General features: G+C 45.4%; 1 protein-coding gene across 2 annotated transcripts in view; it reads left to right on the plus strand.

Annotated features, from left to right (window-relative positions):
- SCN10A (sodium voltage-gated channel alpha subunit 10) overlaps window positions 1-27,274 on the plus strand; it is an 89,604-nt gene that overhangs the window by 21,523 nt on the left and 40,807 nt on the right. For both annotated transcript variants that reach the window (XM_027523303.1, XM_027523302.1), the window contains exons 4-13: window positions 3,137-3,265; window positions 5,107-5,198; window positions 7,400-7,591; window positions 8,011-8,077; window positions 12,105-12,246; window positions 12,394-12,591; window positions 13,321-13,491; window positions 17,318-17,611; window positions 20,243-20,351; window positions 25,466-25,704. In XM_027523303.1, the coding sequence (XP_027379104.1) occupies window positions 3,137-3,265; window positions 5,107-5,198; window positions 7,400-7,591; window positions 8,011-8,077; window positions 12,105-12,246; window positions 12,394-12,591; window positions 13,321-13,491; window positions 17,318-17,611; window positions 20,243-20,351; window positions 25,466-25,704 (1,633 nt within the window). The remainder of the gene's footprint in view (window positions 1-3,136; window positions 3,266-5,106; window positions 5,199-7,399; window positions 7,592-8,010; window positions 8,078-12,104; window positions 12,247-12,393; window positions 12,592-13,320; window positions 13,492-17,317; window positions 17,612-20,242; window positions 20,352-25,465; window positions 25,705-27,274) is intronic.

Genomic DNA, 27,274 nt, shown 5'->3' on the forward strand with positions numbered 1-27,274 from the left:
ACACACACACATATATTGCTTTCTCTGGAGTTAATAAGGACTTCATTTCTTCCTTTGCTCAGTTTTCTATGTATTTATCACTAATTTGTACCCAAAGTCTTCTCCAGAGGTTTAATTATTGCTTAAGTTTACTTGGATGTATCAGATTATCCATCGATTTCTATTTTTCTTGGGAAAATCCCTCTTAGTGTCCTTCAACTGCTGCTTCAGTTTGGTCTAGATGTTCCCTCAATGTGATGAACAGATCTTTTCCAGAGATTTTTCTTTCTCCATCCTCTTTTGAATCCCATTTGTCACTTCCCTGAATCCCATATCCTCCTCTTTATTGATTACTTCCTTGTTTTGGTGGGACATATCATCTAAGCAATGGCACCCCACTCCAGTACTCTTGCCTGAAAAATCCCATGGGCGGAGGAGCCTGGTAGGCTGCAGTCCATGGGGTCGCGAAGAGTCGGACACGACTGAGCGACTTCACTTTCACTTTTCACCTTCATGCATTGGAGAAGGAAATGGCAACCCACTCCAGTGTTCTTGCCTGGAGAATCCCAGGGACGGGGGAGCCTGGTGGGCTGCCGTCTATGGGGTCGCACAGAGTCGGACAGGACTGAGGCGACTTAGCAGCAGCAGCAGCAGCAGCATCTAGTAACTTTTTTAGATGGGTTGGTGGGAAATAAATTTTCTGAGACTTGGCATATCTTTATTCTACCCTCATCTAAACAGTTTAGCTGGAGAAGCAATTCTATATTAGAAATTATTTTCCTCAAAAATTTAAGGCATTGTTCTTTTGTCTTATAACCTCCAATTTTTGCTCTGAAGAAATCTGGTGCTATTTTGATTCTCAGTCCTTTGTATGTAACCTCTGATTTTCACTCCTTCAGAGAAAGTTAGGCTTTTTTGTTTGTGTAAAATGTTCTCAAATTTTGTGGTGTTGTGCCTTGCTATGAACATTTTTCGTTCATTTTCCTGAACACTCATGGATATTTTAGCTGACTAGATCCTTCAGTTTAGGGAAATTTTCTTATACTATTTGTTTGATAATTGTTTCCTGTATATTTCCTTCTCTATTTCTTTTTGGATCTCCCTTTAATCAGACATTGTACCTATTGGTCTAATTCTCTAATTTTCATATTTTTAATCACCTCTTATTTATTTCTTTTTGTTCCACTTTCTGTGAGATTTCACCTGTGTTTCTAGCCCTTCTATTAATGTTTTAATTTTGCTATCATATTTTTGCTTTCAAAGTGTTCGCTTTTGTCCTTTGAATGTTCTAGTTTGTAGCCTTCTGTTTGTACCCACTGTCTTCTCATCTCCTAACTCTCTAAAAATATTAATGATCGGGATATTTCCTAAATCTACTTCTATCTGCATTCTCCCTTTTTCTTTTTCTTTCCTGTTTCGTTCCTTTAGTCTTTAGTGTTAGAAGTATCCTTCAGATTCCTGATGCTCAGTGGCTGCCTGAATATATTAAAAGGGCAACATCTTCCTGAGCTGTTAACCTGACTGCCAAGCTTGTAGGAACTTACCGAGGGGAAGAAGTGGGTGGGTGGCAGGGTTGCTGCCTTTTAGTACATATGTAAATTTTTCTTTCATACCCCTGTGTCAGGATGCAGCTCTCTCCCTCTTATTCAGTCAGTCTATTTCCAGATCAGAGGAGGCAGTTCCTCTCTGAATGGGTGGTGTGGGGTGGTATTTAGAAAGCCCAATTGCTTGTTAATAAAGACTTTCAAGCTCTCTTTACAGACCCACTTGCCCCTGTCTCCCTGGGCTCCACTTTCAGAGACATTTAACATCCCTAAGTCCTAAGCAGCTCTGCTATCTGGGTTGGCTTGCTTCTGGGAAGTCCCTGCTTCCAGCTTTCCAGGGTCTGCTCTGCCAGTTACCATTCATCCATCTTAACTCTAATTTCCAAAATGCTGTTGTGTTCTCCATTACATTGCCCTAGTGAATATATACTTTTTTAAAAGTTCCTTTTACTACCATTTAAGAATTTCCAAAAGGTTGGAGGTAAATACATTTTCAATCTGCCATATTCAATCAAAAGTCTTTTCATTTTTCATACCAGTGTTTCTGTTGATGTATGGCAAAACCAATACAATATTGTAAAGTAATTAGCCTCCAATTAAAATAAATAAATATAAATTTTAAAAAAATTTAAAAAAAAGAATCTTATAATTTAAAAAAATGTAGGGTATCTAAAATTAGGTGTGATTTATGCATGCATCTATGTCCCTTTGGGCAGTAGTTCTCAAAGGGTAGTTCCTCAGGCCAGCAGCATTAGGCTGAGCTGGGAACTTGTTAGAAATGCAAATTCTTGGGCTCTACCCCAGACTTACCAATCAGAAACTCTGGGCTGACAACCTGGAAATCTGTGCTTGAACAAGCTTTCCATGGGGTCAGTCAGATCTGTGCTGGAGTCTGAGAACCACTGCTGTTGGTGAGTGAGGCATTCTGAACACTAGAGAAACACTCCCCTACTCTCAACCTCAGCTTCAGAGCCTTCTCCTCAAATCCGGACCCAAAATGTGTCCAACAGAATAAAAAGGCTCTTTTGAGATGACTTCCTCTAACAGGACCCATCCTCCTGAGAAAATGTGTATGAATTCAGATGCTTTTCTCTTCCATGACACCTAGTTATTTACTGCTTTAGATAGTAAACAGACCAGGATCCCTGAGGCCAGAAATGCCAGCAGGCCAAGCATGGCATGAGAAGAAAAGACTGGGAAGCAGAGAAGTCTGGAGAGGGGGGATGCAGTCAGATCTCTTCCCTCTTCCATATTTTCAGTCAAGTTGAGGGAGGAACTGCCGGCTTCCCTCAGGGCAGGGAGCCTTGAGGAACCTCATGGAACAGGAAGAGCTTTGTTTGGAACCCTGCGGTGGTTGCATGCCCTCACCCTCTGCCCACCTTCAGAGCAGCCGAGGCTGCTAGTCATCCCAGCCACGCACGTCCCTCCCCACCCAGCCATCTCTGCGACTCCTCTGAGTTCCTCCATCTGCGGCTCATCTCCCTAGCCTCCCCTCGTCTCCTTCCCTACCTTGGATGCTCTTTGCACACTCTCCTTTGGAACAATCACAACCACTCTCTCTCTGAGCTCTCTCCAAGGTGCAGTTAACACTCCCTTTCCATCTTCCCTCCCAGATATGTCTTCACTGTCATCTATACCTTTGAAGCCTTGATAAAGATATTGGCAAGAGGATTTTGTCTAAATGAGTTCACTTACCTGAGAGATCCTTGGAACTGGCTGGATTTCAGTGTCATCACTCTGGCGTGAGTATTTCTCCACATTGATCTGGACACACATTATAGGTGTGTCCAGAAAAACATCTACTTCTGCTTTATTGATTATGCCAAAGCCTTTGACTGTGTGGATCACAACAAACTGTGGAAAATTCTTTAAGAGATGAGAATATCAGACCACCTTACCTACCTCCTGAGAAACCTGTATGCAGGTCAAGAAGGAACAGTTAGAACCGGATATGGAACAACAGACTGGTTCCAAATTGGGAAAAAAAATACTCCAAGGCTGTATATTGTCATCCTGCTTATTTAACTTATTTGCAGAGTACATCGTGAAGTGCTGGGTTGGATGAAGCACAAGCTGGAATCAAGATTGCCAGGAGAAATATCAATAATCTCAGATACGCAGATGACACCACCCTTATGGCAGAAAGTGAAGAAGAACTAAAGAGCCTCTTGATGAAAGTGAAAGAGGAGGATGAAAAAGCTGGCTTAAAGCTCAACATTCAGAAAACTAAGATCATGGCATCTGGTCCCATCACTTCATGGTAAATAGATGGGGAAACAATGGAAACAGTGACATACTTGTGTTTTGGGGGCTCCAAAATCACTGCAGACGGTGATTGGAGCTGTGAAATTAAAAGATGCTTTTAGTTTTTGCTCCTTGGAAGAAAAGCTATGACCAACCTAGACAGCATATTAAAAAGCAGAGACATGACTTTGCCAACAAAGGTCCATCTAGTCAAAGCTATGGCTTTTCCAGTAGTCATGTATGGATGTGAGAGTTGGACTATAAAGAAAGCTGAGAGATGAAGAATTGATGCTTTTGAACTGTGGTGTTGGAGAGGACTCTTGAGAGCCCCTTGAACTGCAAGGAGATCCAACTAGTCAATCCTAAAGAAAATCGGTCCTGAATATTCATTGGAAGGACTGATGCTGAAGCTGAAACTCCGATACTTTGGCCACCTGATGCGAAGAAGTGACTCATTTGAAAAGTGACTCATTTGCTGGGAAAGATTGAAGGCAGGAGGAGAAGGGGATGACAGAAGATGAGATGGTTGGATGGCATCACTGACTCAATGGACATGAGTTTGAGTAAACTCTGGGAGTTGGTGATGGACAGGGAGGCCTGGCGTGCCGCAGTCCATGAGGTCGCAAAGAGTTGGACATGATGACTGAGTGACTGAAGTGAAACAGGCTGCCATTCTGGGGGTGTTATCCTTATCTCTTTCCAGCTTCCTCATTTGGGACTCTGTGGCCCAGGGTATCTTTGCCAAAGACTCTTGCTTTGGGAGTCATTTTCCAGAGTTAGTCCCATACCCTCAGGGAGAAGTTGGAGACCTTAAATCTGAGCTGATAATTGGCCTGTCAAAGTGGATCAGCTTTGTACCTCCTGAACATGAAGATCTTTCCCTGAGGAACCAGTGCCCAAGGAGATGGGTTGGCCACACACCATCTGCATGGTAGTACACAGAATCTTCTAGATCACAATGGTGTGGTGGTGGTTTAGCTGCTAAGTCATGTCCAACTCTTGTTATCCCATGGACTGTAGCCCACCAGGCTCCTCTGTCCATGGGATTTCCCAGATAAGAATATTGGAGTGGGTTGCCATTTCCTTCTCCAGGGAATCTTCCTGACCCAGGGATTGAAGCTAGGTGTCCTGCATTGCAGGCGGATTCTTTACCACTGAGCCACCAGGGAAGTTCTTGCATCTTCTCAAAGAGGCCACTCTGAAAAATATTGCCATAATTAAATCAGGGTTCATGTCAGTCCATGGATGCAAGTGTTGCCCAAAATTGCCTGTGTTTACGCTGCATAAATTCCCAAGACCCTCTTCATGCAGAGATGCTGACTGATTTCTGGTCCTACAGCTACGCTGGTGAAGTGACAGATCTCCGAGGGATCTCAGGCCTGCGGACGTTCAGAGTCCTTAGAGCTTTAAAAACCGTGTCTGTGATCCCGGGTGAGTGGCTTTAACCAGCATATTTACTCATAGAGCTTATATTGGTTTCCACAGCCTAACATCCCACTTTGATTTTCACAAACAGCCTACAAATTGCCAGAATATGGACTATTGTCCTCATTTAAGAGAGAAACTGAGGCCCAGAGAGTAGAAAACACAATCCCAAATCCTCATCACTAGAGGCAGTTGTGACCTGGAAACCTCGTGTCCTGATTCTTAGCCAGCGCTCTATCCAGAGTAACTCATGCTGTCCATAACGGACAAAAAGATCAGGTCCTTGTTTTACATTCTCACTGTGGGATTCAGGCAAGCCTCCAGTCAGATTCTTTTATACTTGAAACCAAAATGTAAGCTTGAAAACAGAGAAGAAGGGAAAAGGCAGTCCTAGGCTCTGGTGGTTGTCTTTCCCATTTTCATGAATCTGAACATTTAAGCCTCAGCCCTGCCTTCAGACCCACAGAAGAGAAAATAATTAGACAATTCTTGATTACAGACAATTCAGAAATGGAAATAGTCCCCCAGGGCTGATCTTATTGGGCCTCCAATATCTCTGTTGCCACATGATACTCCTCAACCCGCTCTGGGTTGATGGAGGGGATGGTGAGGCCTGAGACCAGGTAATGGCCTTGAGATGGGACTCAAGGCTTCCCCCTTGTGGCCTAATGGGTTGTCTCCCCTCCCTCACCCAAAAACCCCTGCCCTCACCTGGAAACAGAAATACATACGCTAAAGTCCCTTTCCACAGTTCTGCATCTGGCTCTGCAGGAAATGACTGGAAAGTCTTTGCCAACTTCCACTGAACGAAGAAAATCATGAAGAATCATTTTCTTCATGAAGAGAATCACAGCAATAAGTAGTCAGTTCTTCCCCTTAGTATCTCTCTCACCTACTCAGCCAGGAAGACCCTGAATTTTGTGTACAACACCTGGCCTATGGAGACTCCCCTCCTGCCTCATCTCTCTCCTGTACTCACCTCCAGAAGCTTCCTGTGGTTCCACAGTTACTCATAGCTTTTGCTCATCACGCAGCCCCAGGCCACACTGCTCCTCTGTTAGGAAAGTCCCTTCTCCTCTTCACTCAATTCATACGCATCCTCAGGGTTCTGCCATGCTCTGACTTCCTCAAAGAGGCTCCCTGGTCCTTCCCATCTTCCTCAACCCCCCACCCGACCCTACGCCCACCCCCAGACTTCTGTGATGGACTGTTTCTCTGTGTGCCCACCTACTCACTGATGCTATCGAGTTCTCCCTCACTTGTCAGACAGCCCCACAACAGACCAGTGCCTTAACCATTGCTTGGCTCCTGAGAGGGAACCAAGCAGGGCAGAGGGTGCTTGGTGGATTATTTGGCCAAAAAGACAAGGCAAGGCTAGATCGCAGCTTGCTTCTCTGCTTAGAGCTCTTTCTGTTACTTAGAAATCTGCTTTTCCAAAGAAGGTGATTTCCTTTGCCAGAGCAATAAATCATCCTTCCTTAAACAATCAGGGGCCCCATCTGAGCAGCTCAGATTCTCTGTTTCTTCCTCAGTGGCTCTCAGTGGCTCTCATGGCCTCACTCTATTGCTGTGCTCATCCCTCTGTCTTTCTGTCCCTGTCTTGTTCTATCTCCCTTGCATCTCTCCCTCCCTCCCTCCATTTCTTCCTTCTTCTTCCTTTTCTTCCACCTCCTCCTCTTTCTTTCCTTTTCCTCCTCTTCCTCTTTTCCTCCTTTCTTCTTTTCTTCTTCTCCTCCTTTCTCTTTCTCTCTCTCACACACCAATGTTCCTATGTCCCCAAGCCTCAAGCTGCCTCCCAGGACTGAGATAAGGACAGACAGACAGATACCAAATGACTGGAGTGAAATTGGCAGCCTCCTGCTAAGCCTAGTACCTGGAGCACAGCAGGCACTCAATAATTATTTTTTCATCAGATTGCTACTGTCTGGAATTTATTCACTTTAAGAAGATTTTAATAATGCATAGCCTGGGTCTCAGTTGCCTCATCTTTACAATTGGACAATATTCTCTTCCTATCTGCCTCTCAGGCTTATGGCAAGGTTCAGATGAGGGACTGGGCTTGAAACTGCCCTAGAGTTTGTAAAATATCTCACACCTGTGTGTAATGAAAGGGTAGGAAGGCTAAGATGCAAGCGTGCCAGGCACACGTGTGTGCTCTGTGTGTGCGACGTCATCCATGTAGAAGTACCACTGTCATCTTCCCACAGGGCTGAAGGTCATCGTGGGGGCCCTGATCCACTCGGTGAAGAAGCTGGCTGACGTGACCATTCTCACTGTCTTCTGCCTGAGTGTCTTTGCCCTGGTGGGCCTGCAGCTCTTCAAGGGCAACCTCAAGAACAAATGTGTCAAGAACTGCATGGTTGTCAATGAGACAGCCAATTACTCCTCTCACGAAAATCGGGAGTGGAATTACTGCCAAGGGGACCAAGGTCTGGTTGATGGGGAGTGTGACGCCTCTTTATACCTGTGCAGACATATATTTTGATTGAAATTCTTCTCATGAGTTGTGTTTTACTTTGGGGACCCCCATTCTCGGTTGTCCAATGTCCCTTTCACAAGGAAATGAGTCCAGAGGCAAGTCATTCTGCCTCTGCTGGAGGATTCTGCCTCTGCACAAGGCTGAGGCCACAGCTCAGCTTCTCTCTTCCCAGATGAGACATTTCCCCTTCCCAGCTCCCAGCATACCCACGGAGGGCACGCAGTCAAGGATATCCTCCTTGCTCAGGCAGAAGTCTCAGCAGGTGTTGCTTTCACCACTCAAGGCTTGAGTTGAGGGTTGAGAACCATATGTGAGACTTCTGCTTCTTCCTTTATTTTGCAGATTATTATACCAACAAGGAAGGCACTTCTGACCCCTTACTCTGTGGCAATGGATCTGATGCAGGGTGAGTGTTCAAGCCATAACAAAACACCAGTGCCCAGCAGCCCTTCCTCCTTTTTGTCATCAGTTCTTTCTGGGTAAAGCCTAGGTTGAAAGTCCTGAGGAAAATGTGGAAATTAATAAGCCATGGCCTCTGCCATCCCAGGCTCATGGGAAGAGAGTGTATGAGTAAGCTCTTGTTATGAAACAAACATCCCCAAGATTTTTGTGACTTAAAACACCAGCCATTTATTTAGCTCAGTTCTGTGCATCTGCACCTGAGATCAGCCTGGTGTTCCTCTGACATTGACTGGACTCATTCATGCATCTGCAGACAGTGGACAGATTAGCAGGGGTCCAGCTGATCCAGGATGGCCTCAGCTTGGGTGTCTTGTCTCTGTTCCGCATGGTTTCTCACCCCCCAGCAGACTAGCCCAGGCTTATTCTCATATTGGAGGCAGGATTCCGAGAGAGAGAATGGAAATGTGCAAGGTCTCTGGAGGCCTAGGCTTACAACTGGCATAATGTCACTTCTACTGCATCCTGTTGACCCAAGTTGCAGGGCACAAGTGAGTCCAGATCCAAGAAATGGAGGAACAGACTCACCTCTTGATGGGAAAACTTGCAACACCATATTGAAAGGGGTATGGAGACGGGAAAGGGAATAATTATGGTCATTTTTGCAAATAATCTGCCCAAGAAAGGAAGTAATATTTATTAAATATGTTTTGTGTCAAATGCTCTTCATTTAGTTGTCACAACTCCATCACATGGGTTTCATTATCCTCATATAATTGAGGAAGAGACACATGCCTCAGACTTTGCAATTTCAAATTCTTACAGAGGCCAGACACAAAACAACATGTGTCTAGAATGTGAGGAATGGGCTGGGTGGGTACCAAGACCATGAGAGTTAACGCGCCAGCCAAAGTGGCAGCCACTTCCCAGTTCAGCTTTTGGTTATCATGTGGAAACATGGATCCACTGCTTCCAGATGATCCAGGTTTTTAAAAGAGAGACAGGAAATTTCGATTTTTATGTAAACTTTCTTAACTATAAACATTGACTACAAATTCCAAAAAATATCTACATATTGTGGGCCAAACACAATATTTTAGCAATGCAAATTCAGCCAGCAATCTGCCAGTTTGTGAGCTCTGATGCATTTACATAAAGATGCTGTGCTATGGAGAACCAGTGCTGTCCTAGAGGCTCCCTGGGCTGGGAAAACACAGCAAGGTGATGGTGTGAGGCAGGGAGGATGTCAAGGAAGGTTTCCCAGAGGTGGTGAGGTTGAAGGGCAAACAGGATGTCTCCAGGCTGGATGAACAAGAGATGGTTTGGATGGTACCATTCCAGGTAGCAGAATAGAATGTGAGACAAAGCAAAGGCACATGGGACTCCTCAGGTCTGCCTGCTGATTTTGCGGGAGCAGGTATGAGTAGAAAGAGATTAGGCAACAGATGAGAAAGGCTCATCCCTGCCCATCTCCATGGCAGGGGTGTCTGGAAGCCCGGGCCCACACAACCTACTCCCTGAATGACTAACAGTCCTATATTGTGTAAGTAGTACAGGGTGGGGCATGCTGGAGTTCAGCCTTCATCAGTTCCCTAAGAAAACAATCTCATCAAGAGCCGAGGGGTGGGACTAACAGAAGAATTTGAGCAACACAGGCCCCCTGGTCTCTTTCTTCATAAATGCACTTGGCATTTGGTTCTTGAGCTCAGGAAGAGGGTTGTTCTGATGTCAGTTTTCATTTGCCCTTGACTTAATTGAAACCAAGGATCTGTCAATGTCCTTTTCCCATCTGGATAATGACATTTCTCAGGAGCATGGTTCCATAGTAACCCATACACTGACTGTGGTAAAGCTGTGAGGTCCGCCCATGGGGCCCCCTTCTGACTCCGAGAGAGACCAACTATCCCGATGGGTAGGTCCTGGCCAGGCGGGAAGAAGTGGAAAGGGCTGGGAAAGGCCTGGGGTGTCAAGTAGAGGCCAGCTTAGGTGACGGGCAGAGAGAACCTTGGTGGGCATGCTGTGAACACCAAACCTGGGTTCTGTGCTGAGCCACAGAGAAGTCAGAGACCTAAGCAAAAGCCCATACTGACCAATGGCACTGCAGGGAGAAAGTCTGAGGTCTCAAGGTGGAGAACAAGTACCAAGAAATACTTGATGGTTTTCAGCATTCTTTCACATATATTATTCTAGTCCATGTTTTTGGTAGCTTCTGGTTAAAAACAGCAAGAATTTTAATTCTGCATTTTACATATAATATTTACTACGCTGAAGGCACCTTGCAAGAGCCTTTGCACCATGGTCTCATTTAATTCTCTTGAGCAGTTAGCTGTTGATGCATAGCAGCTATAGTGGGGTTCTACAGGAGGCAGAGATAGGCTGCCCTTAACATTAACTAGCAAACCTACAGGTAATGGGTTAACTAGCTCCTTGGGAAAGTGAAACCAAGAGAGTGTCTTTATATGTGGGTCTACAGAGCCTGGGAACTTGCAAATCTCCAACCAAAGTTGGAGATAGATAGAATTGGGATTGGGTTACAATCAAGTTTTCAGGCCCTAATCAATTGTATGGGTTCCTGCCTGTGTGTCTGCATGAATGTCTGGAGTAAGAAGATCCCTCAGAGATTGGTGTTGGTGGAGGAATCCTAAAGTAGAATCCCTAACTAAGAAAAAAAGCATTACCTTCTCCTCAGCCAGGTCATCCCACACGGGTGGAAAGGATCTCTCACATGCCTTGAGCTTAGAGATGCTTCCCGACATCAGCTTAGCTGCTTATGATGAGAAAGAGGGACGTGGAGCCTTCCCCACCCCAAGACTCAGCAGGCAGTCATCTTCAGTTTGGCCTTTCTTCATAGGTCAGTCTTCATAAGCTACTCGACAATTTTATTTCTCCTTTGAAATAAATCCATTGGCATCTGTGTGGTTTTAGACTACTGACTTCTTCTCTCTGAACCCCAGCTTCTGCATCTGTTTGTTTTTTTTTTTAAAGGATTATTGAGACGATTAAATTATAGCATTTGTGAAACACTTAGGAGAGGGAGAGGCTCAGTTATTGGGAAGTGGTGTCTTTATTGTTACATCTAATTGGTCAGTGAACTTGGCTAATGTGTGTCCTCCTTTGAAAGACAACTCTGCAAGTGATGCCAACTGACTCAGGTTTTACTGACTGTCCCTCTTGCAGTGTGAATTTGCAAAAAGCTTATGAGGTCTTGTCTGGGCCAGCTAGTCTTCTCCAGGCCATTTCTCTCTGCATGAAACTCTGAACTGAAGGTATTATGTTACTGGGGCAAGGCCAGGCTGTATGTGTGGGGGTGGGGGTGGGGGGGAGACGGGGGCAGAATCCCCTACTAGGCCCAGAAAAGTGGACTCTTGTCTAACACGTAGAAATAAATTTTCTGGGGAGATAAACACATACTGACAAAATGAAAGACTAAGTGCTTGAGCAGAGCATTTTTCTTTTTTGTAAACGGGTATTCTTCCTATGGCTCCCAGTCTCAGGGTTTATGCAGGTGGTGCTGGTTTTCCGGGTTGCCTCTGGCCAATCATTTTGCTCATGCCCATATTTGGTCTGCCTCAGGGCCCTTCCTGGTGGCGCACACATCTCTCAATCAAGACGGATTCCAGAGCAAGGGTTTCTGGGAGGTTTGCAGGATTATTAGGGGCTGGTGTCTGCTCCCTCCTTTTGGTCCCTCCTGAATTCTTCCAGTTGGTTTTGGTGGCAGTTTGTAGTTTCCTTAGTGGGAAACTACACTTGTAGTTTTTTTGCCGTAACTCATGTAACAAGTTATTTTTGTGTCTGGCCACAGTGGGCAGTTTTGATAAGTGGTTTCCTAACATTATTATCCCACTTAATGGGCAAAAGAAACTGAGGGCTAAAAAGGCTGAATGTCCAAGGTGACTCAGCTAATGAGAATAAGGCTAGGCCTTGAGCTCCAGTCTTTGACTTCAAACCCTCAGGCCTTCTGGCAGCCCTGGACTGTCTTGGCCCCAATAAACAGAAGTCTGCGTGATTGACAGCCTTATCTGTTCTTGCTGCAGCCACTGCCCTGAAGGTTATTTCTGCCTTAAGACATCTGACAACCCAGATTTTAACTACACCAGCTTTGATTCCTTCACTTGGGCTTTTCTCTCACTGTTTCGCCTCATGACACAGGATTCCTGGGAACGCCTCTACCAGCAGGTATTGATCTGCATGTCTCCATACACACTCGGTTGGCGTTTGGAGCATTTGTTGCATGGCTATGTTTTTTCCTGGAGGACTCTGACCACATCAGGGGGCCATGTTATCTGGGTACACATTTCTCTTTTTTTTCTCTTGAATCTGCAGACCCTGAGGGCTTCTGGGAAAATCTATATGGTTTTTTTCGTGCTTGTTATCTTCCTGGGGTCTTTCTACCTGGTCAATTTGATCTTGGCTGTGGTCACTATGGCATATGAGGAGCAGAACCAGGCAACCATTGATGAAATTGAAGCCAAGGAGAAGACGTTCCAGGAGGCCCTGAAGATGCTCCAGACAGAGCAGGAGGTCAGTGAGGGCTGGACCTTTGCAAAGTCTGTTGTAGGCCTTTCACAGTTGGGCAGACATCTGGACCAGTGTCTTACATTAAGGCTGTCATTTTAGGGAACCACGGCAAGGATTCATCTTATCTCAGGGACTATCTTAGGTTAGATTTTCTCAAAAAAAGAACCCAAATGAAGAGCCTGCGCAAGTGATTCACTGAGGGGTGCTCTTAGGAGGGGATCAAAGTTAGCAGGATGGAACAAGGGAAGAATTAAATAAGGCAGTGGCCTCAGCTAGAGACTGCTTTGACCTGATCCCATGGGGAACTCCAGGGTATGACTTGTTCCACAGAGGTAGCCCTACCTGGAGGCAAAAGGACTGGCCCTTCATACCTCCATGCTCAAGCCAAATGTACAGTCAAAGGAAATTTTCTGCAGAATTCGGCAGCTGTAACCCATTTACTAATGGGTTACTAACATTAGTAATGTTTACTAACATTCAAGCAGCTGGAGATGAGGGTACTGACCTGGTAAGAGAAACCTGGGCAGGGCATCAACAGAGTTTACTACAAGGGCATGAATGAGGGAAGTGACCTAGAGGTGGCTCTTGCCCAATGTCCCAATCCAACAATCACTCTGGTCCTGAATCAGGCCTCCTCTGGTTGGGAAGCCCTCACCCACTGTCTGGGGGACACGCGTTTATGCTGAGCACATCCAGATACTGTCGGCTATAGCTGCTATTCTCTCCCCTCAGGTGCTGGCAGCGCTGGGGGTCGACACAGCCTCTCTCCAGTCTCACAATGGATCCCCCTTGGCCTCCAAAACTGCCAGTGAAGGAAAACACAGAATGAAGTCAAGGGTGTCAGAGGGCTCCACAGACGACAACAAGTCACTCCGGTCTGAGTCTTACAACCAGCACCGAATGGTAAGGCGCTCAGGCTTGTGCCTGAAAGATAACCCACTTTTGCAGCTTCCATGCACAATACACTGAAGTGGAAAGAGGTTGGTAGCAGAGAGATAACTGGAGGCACAGAGCCTAGGAGGATGTTTTGATAATCCACCCCCTATGCCCCCACCACTACCAGTGGTGGCCTAAACTAGGGCAGGGACATTATGGATGGGGAAAAGTGTGGATTAGAAAGACTTTTATGGGAGCTCGAGGGAATCAACAAGACTAGGACTGTGGAATGTTGCAAAAGAAGGGAGAAGTCCAAAATGACTCTCAGGTTTCCAGGTTGGCCATTTAAGTAGGTGGTGATTCTAAGAGAGGCACACTGGAGGAAGAACTCTGGATTATAGATAGGGCAGGTGGTTTGAACATGCTGACCATGAGGTGTCTGTGAACCTGTTGGGCATCAAGGGTCAGCTTCCTTCTGACACTCTTATCTTTAGTTCTGGAGCAGAAGAGGGGTCCTTGTTCGTGGTGCTGAAATCATTTAAAAGCTTCTTTCTAACCTCATGCCTCAGCTCCTCCAGCTCAAGTTCTCACCTACTGTTGGCCCAGGAGATCCTGGCACCTGTCTCGTGGTAACAATCCAGCCTGGGAATACCTTCAGGACCTCATTTCAGACCCAGTAGCAATTTTCCCTCTCGTCATCACCTACTACCTCCCACTCCAAGAGTCCCGGTACTCACTGGGTTTCCTCCCACCGGCTCCCTCTCCCTTGAAAGTCTTGTGTACCCCAGATGTACCCTTTCAACAGGCCTGAGAGATAACCCCTTTGTGGTAGAGCAGGTCCCACACTAGCAGTATGCGAAAGGGGCTTGACATGGTTATTTTTCAGAGCTGCTGGATCTCACTTCCCTCTTGATCTCTTTTCCTTGTGCTCTTCTGAAAGATGTGTCACTTTTTGGAATAGGATCTCGACAACCCCCAGACTTCTGTGTGCATGTCCACACACAGACACACTCCCACACACTCTGGCCTCGGTGACACCCACACACCAGCATTTATGAGGGTCTGCTCTGCCTCTTTTGAGCAACACCTGGCATGAACAGGGCACAGTTCAGAAGCTGTTTCAAACTGGGGTTTGTCTGGAGCTCTGACAACCTCAGGGCAGGATGAATCCCAGCTTCTGTGGACATGTCAGTGACACTCTGAACTGGGCTTTAATTTCTGGCAGTCAACTTCACACAGATTAGCACTTGGATGTCCAATAATTGTCTGGTGTATGTGTGTGCTTGTCTCTCTAGCTAGATTTACCTTCAAAGGGCAAAAGAGGAAACATCCCTTTCTAATTCAACAACACTAGGTACTTGGTATAAAGAGTTGACTAAAACATGGCCCATTTTTCAAGAACTTCCATTTGGGTGGAGGAGGCAGATATAAAAACAGCTATGTGTTGAATACTATATTAGGGACAGATAGATGTTGTTTGGGGAATAGGAGCAGGAACATCTATTCTTATGAGGGTGAGAGTGTATCAGGAAAGGCTTCATGAAGTAGGGGATAATTGAAGTTCTTAGTAAGTAGTGAGTAAGTCCTCCAGTAACTGAGGACTGGGAGGGTTTGAGAAAGAATGTTTTCCAGGCAGAAAGATCATGTTTGTTCTAAGGACAGGGAGATGTTGTTTGGATACTTCCTTAGTACTAACTGGTTGGAGTTTCTGTTTGTTAAGGCATTCCCTTCCTTCTTTCCCAGGTGTGTTATTGTAGTAAACAGACCATAGGCAGTTTTAATAAAAAGCCATTTTCTGATCAGCAGTAATGAGAGGGAGATTGGGGGTAGCACTTAGCAGAGAGATGCAGCAGAGCTTTCAGAGAACACACAGGATACCAGTTGATCTGCTTGAATGATTTTAAGGCAAGTCCAGAATTTAGATTCAGAAGCCATTGTCCACCATTTGCCAAATAGGTTAATTCTGAAATATTAGGTTGTGGCCAAGGAGACATTGCTTGATAAATACAGGACCAAAATTTTCTTCTTAGTTTCTTGGTTTGCTTAGTGCCCAAGTGCATATGACTCAGTTGTCCCATCTTTCATAAGGACTTGCCAATTTTGCTCCTTTGCTTCAAAAGTAGGAAGGATACATAGATTTTATGAGTTCGCAGTCCTTGGACATATATTCTAGACAAAGAGTGCTATGTTTTTAATACTGAATTACAGTGAAGATTGCTGTCAGGACGAGGCTCCAAATCATCCAGAAAGCAAACTTCAATTCTGAGGGAGATGGGGGTAGGTCAAGAGGGCTTTAAGTGTGTCCCAACTTTAATAATTTAGTAAGTAAAAGAAATTAAGTAAGGGAGGGGAAATTCAGCAATATGATCTGAGTTTGATAGGAAGTCAACGTTTAGATTTTAGAAACACTTTCCATGAAGAGAAAAACAAATATTATATATTAATGCATATATGTGGAATCTAGAAAAATGTTATAGGTGATCTTATTTGCAAAGCAGAAATAGAGATACAGACGTAGAGAACAAACCAATTCAGAAGGGTGGTGGGAGGAACTGGGAGGTTGGGATTGACATATATACACTACTATGTATAAAATAGATAACTAATGAGAACCTACTATGTAACACAGGGAACTCTCCTCAAGGCTCTGTGGTGACCTAAATGGGACGGAAATCCAAGAAAGAGGAGATACATGTACATGTATAGTTAACCCTGGTGACTCAGACAGTAAAGAATCCGCCTGTGATGCAGGAGACCTAGGCTCAGTCTCTGGGTTGGGAAGATGCCCTGGAGAAGGGAATGGCAACCCACTCTAGTATTCTTGCCTGGAGAATCCCATGGACAGAGGAGTCTGGTGGGCTACAGTCCATGGAAAGAGTTGGATGCAACTGATAATTAACACTTTTTCTTTCACAGTTGATTCACTTTGCTGTATAGTAGAAAGGAACACAACATTGTAAAGCAACTATACTTCAATAGAAATTAGTTTAAAAAAAGAAAGAAGCACTTTCTATGAGCTGAGGACGGAACTGATAAGTTGTCTGGTCAGGTTCATGGTTGTGGGAACCAGCCAACCCAGCATACTAACCCTCCAGGGGCTCGAGGCCTATGAATTAGCTCCTTTCCTCTGGCAACTGTACACCACACGACTCCCTGGGAAGAAGATTTTGATGGGAAATGTTTATTGATTTGGAGGAATGGCACTATTCTTCCAGGAAATTAGACTGCAACTCTCCCTTCCATCTCCCCATTGTTGACTGTTCAACGCTTGCCTCAAGGGATCCTGGAAGCTCATTATATTACAAAGCTCTTGTCTCCTCCTTTGCAACACAAACTCTCACACCCTTATAGGCTGAATCTAATGAATTGTCAGACCTAATTTTCAGAAAATAAAGAGCGCTCGTTCTTTCAACAACCATTTACCAAGCTTGTTTCTGTATTGGTGTACATAACTGTCTCCTGAGGTCACAACTTTGCACTCAAGCGGGGAACTTAAGATACCTTTGTCCAGCCCCATGGCCTAAGATTGGCAAACAACTGACCCACCTGGGTGACGTTTGTCCTCTGACATACCCTTGGCCATGATGGCCTATTTGCTGACCTTGAGCACCTTGCAGTCTCTTTTCAGTGTTGGCCTTTTCCCAGACTGAGTTAAGAATATTCTTTTCCTTCCTTCCTTCTCTGCGTACACCTAGAGCACTCCATAGATCTGTGTCTTTAATTTTGCACAGGAGGGTCGTAAGGCTGAAGGCAGGAAGTGCGAGTAGGTGGAGGGAAGTGTTGAGTTCCAGATTTGCCTGCAGGATGATCTTCCAGGCTACCTTCTTTCCTGCTTTTTTGGGGCAATGCCCAGTCTTTCCTAGGCCTCGCCACTGGGAGACGCCGGGCTAGCCATGGCAGTGTGTTCCATTTCCAGGCCCCTGGCCGAGACATCTCATTCCCTGATGGGGTCACAGATGATGGAGTCTTTCCTGGAGACCATGAAAGCCATCATGGCTCTCTGCTGATGCTTAGGCGTGCAAGCCAGCAAGGCCCCCTCCCTAGGAGTCCACTGCCTCAAACCCTCAACTGTGGCTCAGGGCGTGGAGAAGATGGAGCTCCCAAAATGACCACTGGAGAGCTTGCCCCTGGAGTCATCGAAGTCTCGGTGAGTTTGTGAATGCTCCAGGCTTTCTGGGGCTGCTCTGCAGCTAGAGGCCTCAGGCCAAAAAGCCTTGTGTGTTACCCATGGAAGGATCACTTAAATGTTGCTCTGCCCAACTCCTCCCAGCTACCCTCATTCTACAGGCAGGATAGGTGAGACCCAGACGGAGTGATTGAATTTACCTGAAATCAAACCTGTCTCCTCATTTACTCTGTAAAGAATCTGCCTGCAATGCAGGAGACCCAGGCTTGATCCCTGGGTTGGGAAGATTCCCCTGGAGAAGGAAATGGCAACCTACTCCAGTATTCTTGCCTGGGAAATGCCATGGATGAGGAGCCTGGTGGGCCACAGTCCATGAGGCTGCACAAGCGTCAGACATGACTTAGTGACTAAACAACAACAACAGTGATACAGACTATTTTCCAGCTGCTCTGATCTCTTTCCCCTGGAGTTTCTCTGTCCCTCTTCCCTATCGCTGCTTTAGAGATAGGCCTATTTGCTCCCTGGATGAGTATGAAAAAAAAAAAAGAAATGTTCTTCTCTTCTTGCCTGTAACTCTGTGCAAACTATCCTGGGCTTGACAATTAAGACTCAGAGAAATCCTGGGAGGTGCCCTGGACAGATCTTAGCAGAAGCAGAGTATCCCTAACTTGACTTGGAGAAGAAAGAACTTGCCAAAATGCACAAATTAGGCAACAGTGACTAACTGGCCAACACTCTTAACAGCATAATCCCAGAATTTAATGGCAAATCAGAGACTCCTCATCTGATTGGAGCTGTGATTTAATTAAACTCTCCCTCCAGCTTCAAAACTTGCTTCTCTGTTTTTCTTTTGCCCTCTGGCCAGTCCAGGACACAGGGTGGTTTGCACACAGACTGCTGAGCTGACCATTATATGGCTCTAGTGACTTGGCTAAGTCTCACAGAGTTACCTTAGCTCCATCCCTGACTGGATGTATGGGATTCAGAGTCCCAGCAAGAAACAGATGAGCCACTGCAGTGGGCAACTGGAGTTTATGGAAGTTTATTGAAGAGGTGTGCTCTGGACTCAAGAACAAAGAAGGGGCAGTGAAGCACTGAGAGACTAGCCACAGTGGGAAGCTGTAACCCACCTAGGCTGCAGGAATGAGGGGAAGAACCAGAGCCCAGCAAGTGCTGCCACTTTATGTGGGAGGCGGCCTAACAAAAGGTGGCCCAGCAATAGCCCAGCAGAGAAGTAGCCAATGGACAGATAGTGACTCCTCCCTCCTCTCAGCCTCTGATCTCCTATCTGTGCCTCCCACTGGCCATACCTGACCAGAACCAGAGGGTGAGGATGATTCAGTTTGCCCAGGTCACCCTCCCCAAGTATGGAGCAGGGCAGAGATGGTGGAGGGTAGGTCCTCCGAGGATCAACCAAGAATCGCCAACCCAGAGCCCTCAGGTCAACACCAGGCTGCGGGAGGTACTTTAACACTCTGGAAAATGCCTCATTCAAGAAACCTTCTTGTTATTCTGTGGATTGCCACTTTCCTAGATATTCCAGGCTTGATTCATTTTAGTGAAATTATCAACTAGTGCGAGATGAACTCCTTAAGCCCTTCCACGTCACAGGGACCTGAACTTCATTCACAGTTGTGCCATTTACCAACTGAGTCACCATTAGCAAGTCCCTTAAATTCTTCAAGCCTCCATATTTCCTCTTGTAAAAACCTTATTAAAAGGTTTCTAAATGGCTAGAGGGTTAAGTGGAATCACAGAGCCCTTTCATTTATATATATATATGTCTGATCAATAATAGCAGTAGATGCTAGAACCTTCTGTTGAGTCCTCACGGCTGAGAACTTTCCAAACTTTTTTTGTATGTATGAAGTACTTACTATGAGCTTCACCTACAGCAGGTGCTCAGTAAACACTTGTTGAATTTGTATTCTGAATGGTTTGTGCAGTGCTGAGTCAGCATCTATGAACCTGGGACTCCCCACATCCAGGGTATGTGTGTGACTAGAGTTAGGGGCCTGGCACAGAACCCAGACAGAACTTCCAATAAAGGCCCAGAGACGGAAGAATCAAAAGGATTGTGTCAGAAACGAAGAACTGGACAATCAAGACACATAAGCATTCCCTCAGAAAGAGATCATGTAGAATTGGAACCAGGTCATGTACTGGGGAGAGATACGGGCCTCTTAGGAGGGAGGTCAAGGAGCCCTATTGTGGTGTAGGAGTTCTGGGTGAATGTCACATGCGCATCCCAGCAGAAGTCCAATAATGACTGCCTGGCCCAATGCCTCTGCATTGCCCACCTCCCTTTGGTAAACATCTCAGAGACTCTTGAGGCAGCTCTATCTCTGCTCTGGTGCTCAGGTACCTATCCTAGAACAAGAGTCAGCAAAGCCTCAGGTGATCCCAGGTCATGTGTCAACTTGAACCCAGGCTCCAGTTGGATCCCAGCTTTGTGTCCTATTCTTCACACCTGAGCTCTTACCCCAAGTTCATGCAGCAGACCCTTTACTCCAAGCATGACTGCAGAGGATCATAGCTTCACTGGGCAGCTTGCAACCACCCAAGATAGGCCAATAAGAGGCTGAGTGATCAGTCTTTGCCACTGAAGACTTCTATTTGGAGAGTGTCCTGACTCTATTTCTGTCCCAGCAGGCATCTGATGCAGGACAGAAGACTTTCCTAACAGCAGACTACTTGAATGAACCTTTCCGAGTCCAAAGGGCAATGAGCGTTGTCAGTATCATGACCTCTGTCCTCGAGGGTAAGTACTGCTCATTGGAACTTCTTCTCAGTATGCCATGATAAGGCCCCTTATATGCAGAAGATGGGATGCCCCAAACTTGTGTCGAAGGGCACTCATCTCTGTGTCCTGGGATCATAACTATTACTCTTTTTATGCTCTCTTTCCATTACCCTTTATCAGTGTTTTTTTTTTTCAAATTTATTTTTAATTGGAGGATAATTGCTTTACAATGTTGTGTTGGGTTTCTGCCATACAGCAACATGAATCAGCCTATCAATGTGGTTTTTTAAATGTGGATAAATTTTCAAAAATAATAGAATCCTGTGAATGAAATCCTCTAGTTCCTTTCGTATTCAAATTAACATCTGCTTTATTTTGTTGTTGTTCAGTTCCTAAGTTGTGTTTGACTCTTCGCGACCCCATGGAATGCAAGATGCCAGGCTCCTCTGTCTTCCACTATTCCCTGGAGTTTGCTCAAATTCATGTCCATTGAGTTTGTGATGCTATCTAACCATCTCATCCTCTGACACCCCTTTCTCCTTCTGCCTTCAATATTTCCAAGCAACCAGGTCTTTTCCAATGAGTCAGCTGTTCACATCATGTGGCCAAAATATTGGAGCTTCAGCTTCAGCATCAGTTCTTCCAATGAATACTCAGGGTTGATTTCCTTTAGGATTGACTGATTTGATCTTGCTGTCCAAGGGACTCTGAAGAGTCTTCTCCAGCACCACACTTCATAAGCATAAGCATCAGTTCTTTGGTGCTCAGTCTTCTTTATAGTCCAACTCTCACATCCATACATGACTACTGGAAAAACCATAGCTTTGACTCTATGGCCCTTTGTCGGCAAAGTGATGTCTCTGCTTTTTAATACGCTGTCTAGTTTTGTTATAGTTTCATGGATGCAGTCACCATCTGCAGTGATTTTGGAACCCAAGAAAATAAAGTCTGTCACTGTTTCCACTTTTTCCCCATCTATTTGCCCTGAAGTGAGGGGACTGGATGCCATGATTTTAGTTTTCTCAATGTTGAGTTTTAAGCCAGCTTTTTCACTCTCCTCTTTCACTTTCATCAAGAGGCTCTTTGGTTCCTCTTAACTTTCTGCCATTACAGTGGTATCATCTGCATATCTGAGGTTGTTGATATTTTTCCCAATAATCTTGATTCCAGTTTGTGATTCATCCAGCCCAGCATTTTGAATGATGTACTCTACATGTAAGTTAAATAAGCCTCAATGTACTCCTTTCCCAATTTGAAACCAGTCAGTTGCTCCATGCCCAGTTCTAGCTGTCACTTTTCTTGACCCACCTACAGGTTTCCCAGGAGACAGGTAAGATGGTCTGGTATTCCATCTCTTTAAGAATTTTCTATAATTTGTTGTTATCCATACAGTCAAAGACTTTAGCATAGTCAACAAAGCAGAAGTACATGCTTTTCTGGAATTCTCCTGCTTTCTTCATGATCCAGCGAATATTGACAATTTGATCTCTGCCTTTTCTAAACCCAGCTTGCACATCTGGAAGTTCTTGGTTCATGTACTGCTAAAGCCTAACTTGAAGGATTCTGAGCATAACCTTGCTAGCACTGAAGTGAGTGCAATTGCATGGTAGTTGGAACATTCTTTGGCATTGCCTTTCTTTGGGATTGGAATGAAAACTGACCTTTTCCCATCCTGGGGCCACTGTTGAGTTTTCCAAAGTTGCTGCCATATTGCAACACTTGAACAGCGTCATCATTTAGAATTTTAAATAGCTCAACGGGAATTCCATCACCTCCACTAGCTTTGTTTGTAGTAACACTTCCTAAGGCCCACTTAACTTCACACTCCAGGATGAGCTCTAGGTGAGTGACCACACCATCATGGTTATCCAGGTCTTAAGACATTTTTGGTATAGTTCTTCTGTGTATTCTTGCCACCTCTTCTTAACCTCTTCTGCTTCTGTTATGTCCTTACCATTTCTGTCCTTTATCATGCCTCTTATTGCATGAAATGTTCCCTTGATATCTCCAGTTTTCTTGACAAGATCTCTAGTCTTTCCCATTCTGTTGTTTTCCTCTATTTCTTTGCATTGCTCATTTAAGAAGGCCTTCTTATCTCTCCTTGCTATTCTCTGGAACTCTGCATTCAATTGGGTATATCTTTGCATTTCTCCCTTGCCTTTCACTTCCCTTCTTCCCTCAACTATTTGTAAAGCCTCTTTAGACAACCACTTTGCCTTCTTGCCTTTCATTTTCTTTGGGATGGTTTTGGACACTGCCTCTTGTACATTGTTATGAACCTCCGTCCATAGTTATTCAGACACTCTGTCTACCAGATCTAATCCCTTGAATCTATTTGCCACCTTCACTGTATAATTATAAGGGACTTGATTTAGGTCATACCTGAGTGGCCTGGTGGTTTTCCATACTTTCTTCAACTTAAGCCTGAATTTTGCAATAAGGAGCTCATGATTTGAGCTGCAGTCAGCTCCAGGTCTCATATAGAGCTTCTCCATCTTCAGCTGCAAAGAACGCAATCAATCTGACTTTGGTATTGACCATCTGGTGATGTCCATGTGTAGAGTCATTTCTTGGTTTGTTGGGAAGGATGTTTGCTATGACTAGCATGTTCTCTTGACAAAACTCTGTTAGCCTTTGCCCTGCTTCATTTTGTACTTCAAGGCCAAACTTGCCTGTTTTTCTGGGCATCTCTTGACTTCCTATTTTGCATTTAAACCCCTATGTTGAAAAGGACATCTTTGTTTTGGTGTTAGTTCTAGAAGGTGTTGTAGGTCTTCATAAAACTGGTCAACTTCAGCTTCTTTGGCATCAGTGTTTGGGGTATCAACTTGGATTTTTGTGATGTTGAGTGTTTGCCTTAGAAACAGAATAAGATCATTCTGTATTTTTTGGGGTGACACCCAAGTACTGTGTTTTGGACTCTTTTGTTGACAATAAGGGCTGCTCCATTTCTTCTAAGGGATTCTTGCCCACAGTAGTAGATAGAATGGTCATCTGAATTAAATTCTCCCATTCCCATCCATTTTAGTTCACTGATTGCTAAGATGCTGATGTTCAATCTTGTCATCTCCTATTTGACCACGTCCAATTTACCTTGATTTATGAATCTAACATTCCAGGTTCCTATGCAATATTGTTCTTTATCTGCTTCATATGTATTCACAAATTAGATTTTTTAAAGTGATGTAGAACTTCCCTGGTGGTCCAGTGGTTGAGACTCCACACTGCCACTGCATGGGAAGGAGGGGCATGGGTTCAATTTTTGGTTGGGGGATTTCCACATACCATGCAGTGTGGGGGGAAAAAGTGATCTAACATGCACTGGAGAATTTCAAGCTACCACTCCGGTTTGCAAGAAATTTAACAGTCTTGAGTTTTCAAACATGGAAAAATTGTTCCAGTATATTTCATGGCTGTAACTTTTACATCTTATAACTTAATTTCTGTCTCAGGCTCATGCTGAGTGTTAGAAGGCAATTTCAGTAAATTAATTGTTAAGGTTACTAAATACTTATTAATTCGGGTTCCATCAATCAGGTAGGAATCCACTCAGTCTCCCCAAGGATGGATCCAAGTTCTAATTGCTGACAGCAAACCAAGAGATGGAGGAAGAGAGTGGCCACCTGGCACTTGAGTTCCCAAAGAGCATGGCTGTATCTTTCTTACCCTGAGTATAAGACCTGTCTTCTTATCCAGCCTTTGTTTTGCCTCAGGGTGTGGAAAGCATGGCCTTAGTCACATCCAGTTATTTATCCCCTCTGGACAATTTTAAAATGTCCTATGCTGGAGGAGGGAGAAGGGAGCTTGGATGTTGGTGTGTCCCTGAGAAGGGGCCCTGGCTCTCCACCCAGTCCTGGGCTGAATTCTCACTGCAGGGGAGGACATGGTGGACAATAGACACCCAAAAAATAAAGAAAGGAAAAAATCTGAGGGACTTGAAAACAGCCGATCAATGCCTTACTTTCTAGGTGAACCCAGAGGTAGCAAGTCTTAGAGAGAGACTTGCATACCTGGCACAGCATAACTGTAGGGTAGAATGAGCCAATAACATATCTGCATAGAGAGGGCCTGAGGCAACCTCACGGGTTGCCCTGTGGCCCTGGCATTACAGGAGAGTATTTGGATGATCCCTTTGTTCCCACTTAAGACTACAGAAGGAGATGAATGAGAGTTAAACAGGGAATAGCCATTTCCTTGGCTCTCCCACCAGCTACCAGATGGGGACATTGATGACTCATGTGAAACACACTTGGCAATGACTAAGGACCAGCTCAACCCTCCACCAACCTTGAGATCCCCAGAACTCAGACACAACATTAGATAATGAGTAGTAACAGACTTTGAATTAACCAAAATTAAGTCCCCTAGTTGGGGACTTGATGCATAAATTGAATTCAGTTACAGGGGAGAAAAACCCTTAAGTCACGTTTTTTGCATACCTGTGTTTGTGTTTTGAAAAATGTGTACCTATTCCAGTAACAACAATGTATGCACTCTCATGTTATCTTTCCTCATGGATAACTATTTAATAATTACTCATCAGCAGAGAGTGAGAATTAGAGAGGAGGAGGCAGAAGTTGGAGGAGAGGGGAGGTAGTGAGAAATGCAGGTTTGGAAGACTGAAGGACTGAAATGGAGAAACACGGCAGGATTCTGGGTGGTGACAAGCTGGGAGCAGTCAACATAGTTTTGTTATTTTTTTCTAACCCAGTTCAGTAGGTTGGGTGCAGGTACAGAGTTGTCCGCATGTTGGGTTTGTTCAGAGTTGGGGTTTTGCCAGGAAAGTACAATGGAGGAGGAGCTGGCAAGGGAACTCAGGGTTGCAAGGGAGTATAAGGAGGGATAGACATGAAATCTGATCTGGGTAAGTTGAGAAGCAAAGACATGACCTCTATGAAGCAAAGCAGTTAAAAAGTGTACAGTCCATGGTTTGAAGGACCAAATGGGGACAGAGGTTGGGGTGCACTTGCTAGACTACAGGAAACGGCAATCAGAGCGAAAGAGGGTGAGCGCTGAAGTGGAGGTGGGAGGTGGTAGTTATAACTAATTACAAGGTCTGGGGGCTGGCCATGGGGTGGGGTTCTGAGTCCACGCCTGGCTGATAGTTATCACTGACCACACCTGTGATGCAGAACTCGAGGAGTCTAAACAGAGGTGCCCACCCTGCTTGACCAGCTTGGCTCAGAAGTATCTTATCTGGGATTGCTGCCCCACATGGGTGAAGCTCAAGACGCTTCTCTTCAAAATTGTGATGGACCCCTTTGCAGAGCTCACCATCACCCTGTGCATCGTGGTGAACACCGTCTTCATGGCCATGGAGCACTATGGCATGAGCCCCGCCTTCGAAGCCATGCTCCAGATTGGCAACATTGTGAGTGAGTGCCCTGGCAGCCGCTGCCCACGCTGTCAGGGCTGGGGCGGCTCTGGGTAAGGTGGTGGCATGCCCTCAGTCACTGGAGTGTTGATCTAGCTGGCTGAGAGCAAGGGAACAGTGTGGGAGATGCGTGGACACTGAGCACAGAAAGTCAAGTCTGGAGGACCAGGCTACGCTGGTGGGAATTGCTTTCAGATAAACAGTCCAGGGAGGTGGCCTGCAAGAGCCCTGACCTAGGGGCAGCAGCTCCCCCTCCCCCCTTTACAGAACTTAGGAAACCCCACCCCCGCCCCGCTGAATTCTCGGGATTGCAGCTGCCTCTACCTTGAAATGACGAGAAATGCCACTTTCCCATCTGGAGACAGCTTACGGACTTGCAAATTTCCTTCCAACTCTATGGCTTTTGTGACCACAAAACACAGTGGCTGAGGTTTTCCAGTTCTGTCCTCTAAGAGCCAAAAGGGGGCGGGAGGGAGGGAAAAATAAAGAGAGGGCGGGAACCTGGGCCTGTAGTTGCTGTCATCTTGTAAGCATCAGGGAGTCCAAACTTTTTTTTTAATCTGGTTTAAACAGGACTCTCCTTTAAATTTTCTTCCATAACTTTTTAGTATTATTTCCTTTTAACAAGATAAAATCCGTACCAGATTTCCCTGCATGCTGAGTAAAGTATCAGACTCAAGAATCAGCCCGTGTCCCCACAGTAATAATAGCCAACTTTATTTGACCACCTACTTCAGACCCCACATAACCTCAGATGCTTCTCATGGATTATCTCATTTTATTTTCACAAAAAAACCCCGATATAGTAGGTGCTATTATTATGCCCTTTCACAGATGGAAGAACCGAGGTGCGGGAGGTTAAATAATTTGCCCGAGGTCCTAGAGGTGAGCAAGTGATAGCATCAAGATTTGAACCCAGGCCAACTGGCTCTGAAGCTCACACTTCTCAACTCTTGAGTGTTAATCTCCTTTACAGGACTGCTTGTGTGTGTGTGTGTGTGAGGGAGCGATTGTGCATGTGAGTGTACGTGTGTGTATGTGAGTATATGAAAATTGCACCAGAGCAAAGGGCCACACACATGCACACAAGAAAAGCTGAAGCTGAGAGGTCGGGGTCCTGCCTCCATGTCCCCCGCAGTGTCCACTCCACTGGGCGGCTTACTAGGTCCACCAGGACCATACAGCTCTTCTATCTCCTTGCAGGCTGCAGACAGGTAGATAGAGGTGTCCCAGAGGAAATGTGACTTCTCTAGAAATCTCTCCTCTCCCCAGAATTCACGGATGTAAAAAGGAGGCCAGTCAGTTCTGGGACACTGTGGAGCCAGCGTGCCTTGCGTTTCAGCAGCAAGCAGGCTGCTGCACTGTGCTGCCCTGTGCTGTGCTAGGCTACGCTCAGTTGCTCCATCATGTCCGACTCTTTGCGGCCCCATGGACTGTAGCCCACCAGGCTAGAATACTGGAGTGAGTTACCATGCCCTCCCCCAGGGCATGTTCCCAACCCAGAAACAGAACTGGGGTCTCCTGTGTTGCAGGCAAATTCTCCAGCTGAACTTCCTGGGAAGCCCCA

The sequence above is a fragment of the Bos indicus x Bos taurus genome, chromosome 22 (genome assembly GCF_003369695.1).
Source record: "Bos indicus x Bos taurus breed Angus x Brahman F1 hybrid chromosome 22, Bos_hybrid_MaternalHap_v2.0, whole genome shotgun sequence".
Classification (NCBI taxonomy): domain Eukaryota; kingdom Metazoa; phylum Chordata; class Mammalia; order Artiodactyla; family Bovidae; genus Bos; species Bos indicus x Bos taurus.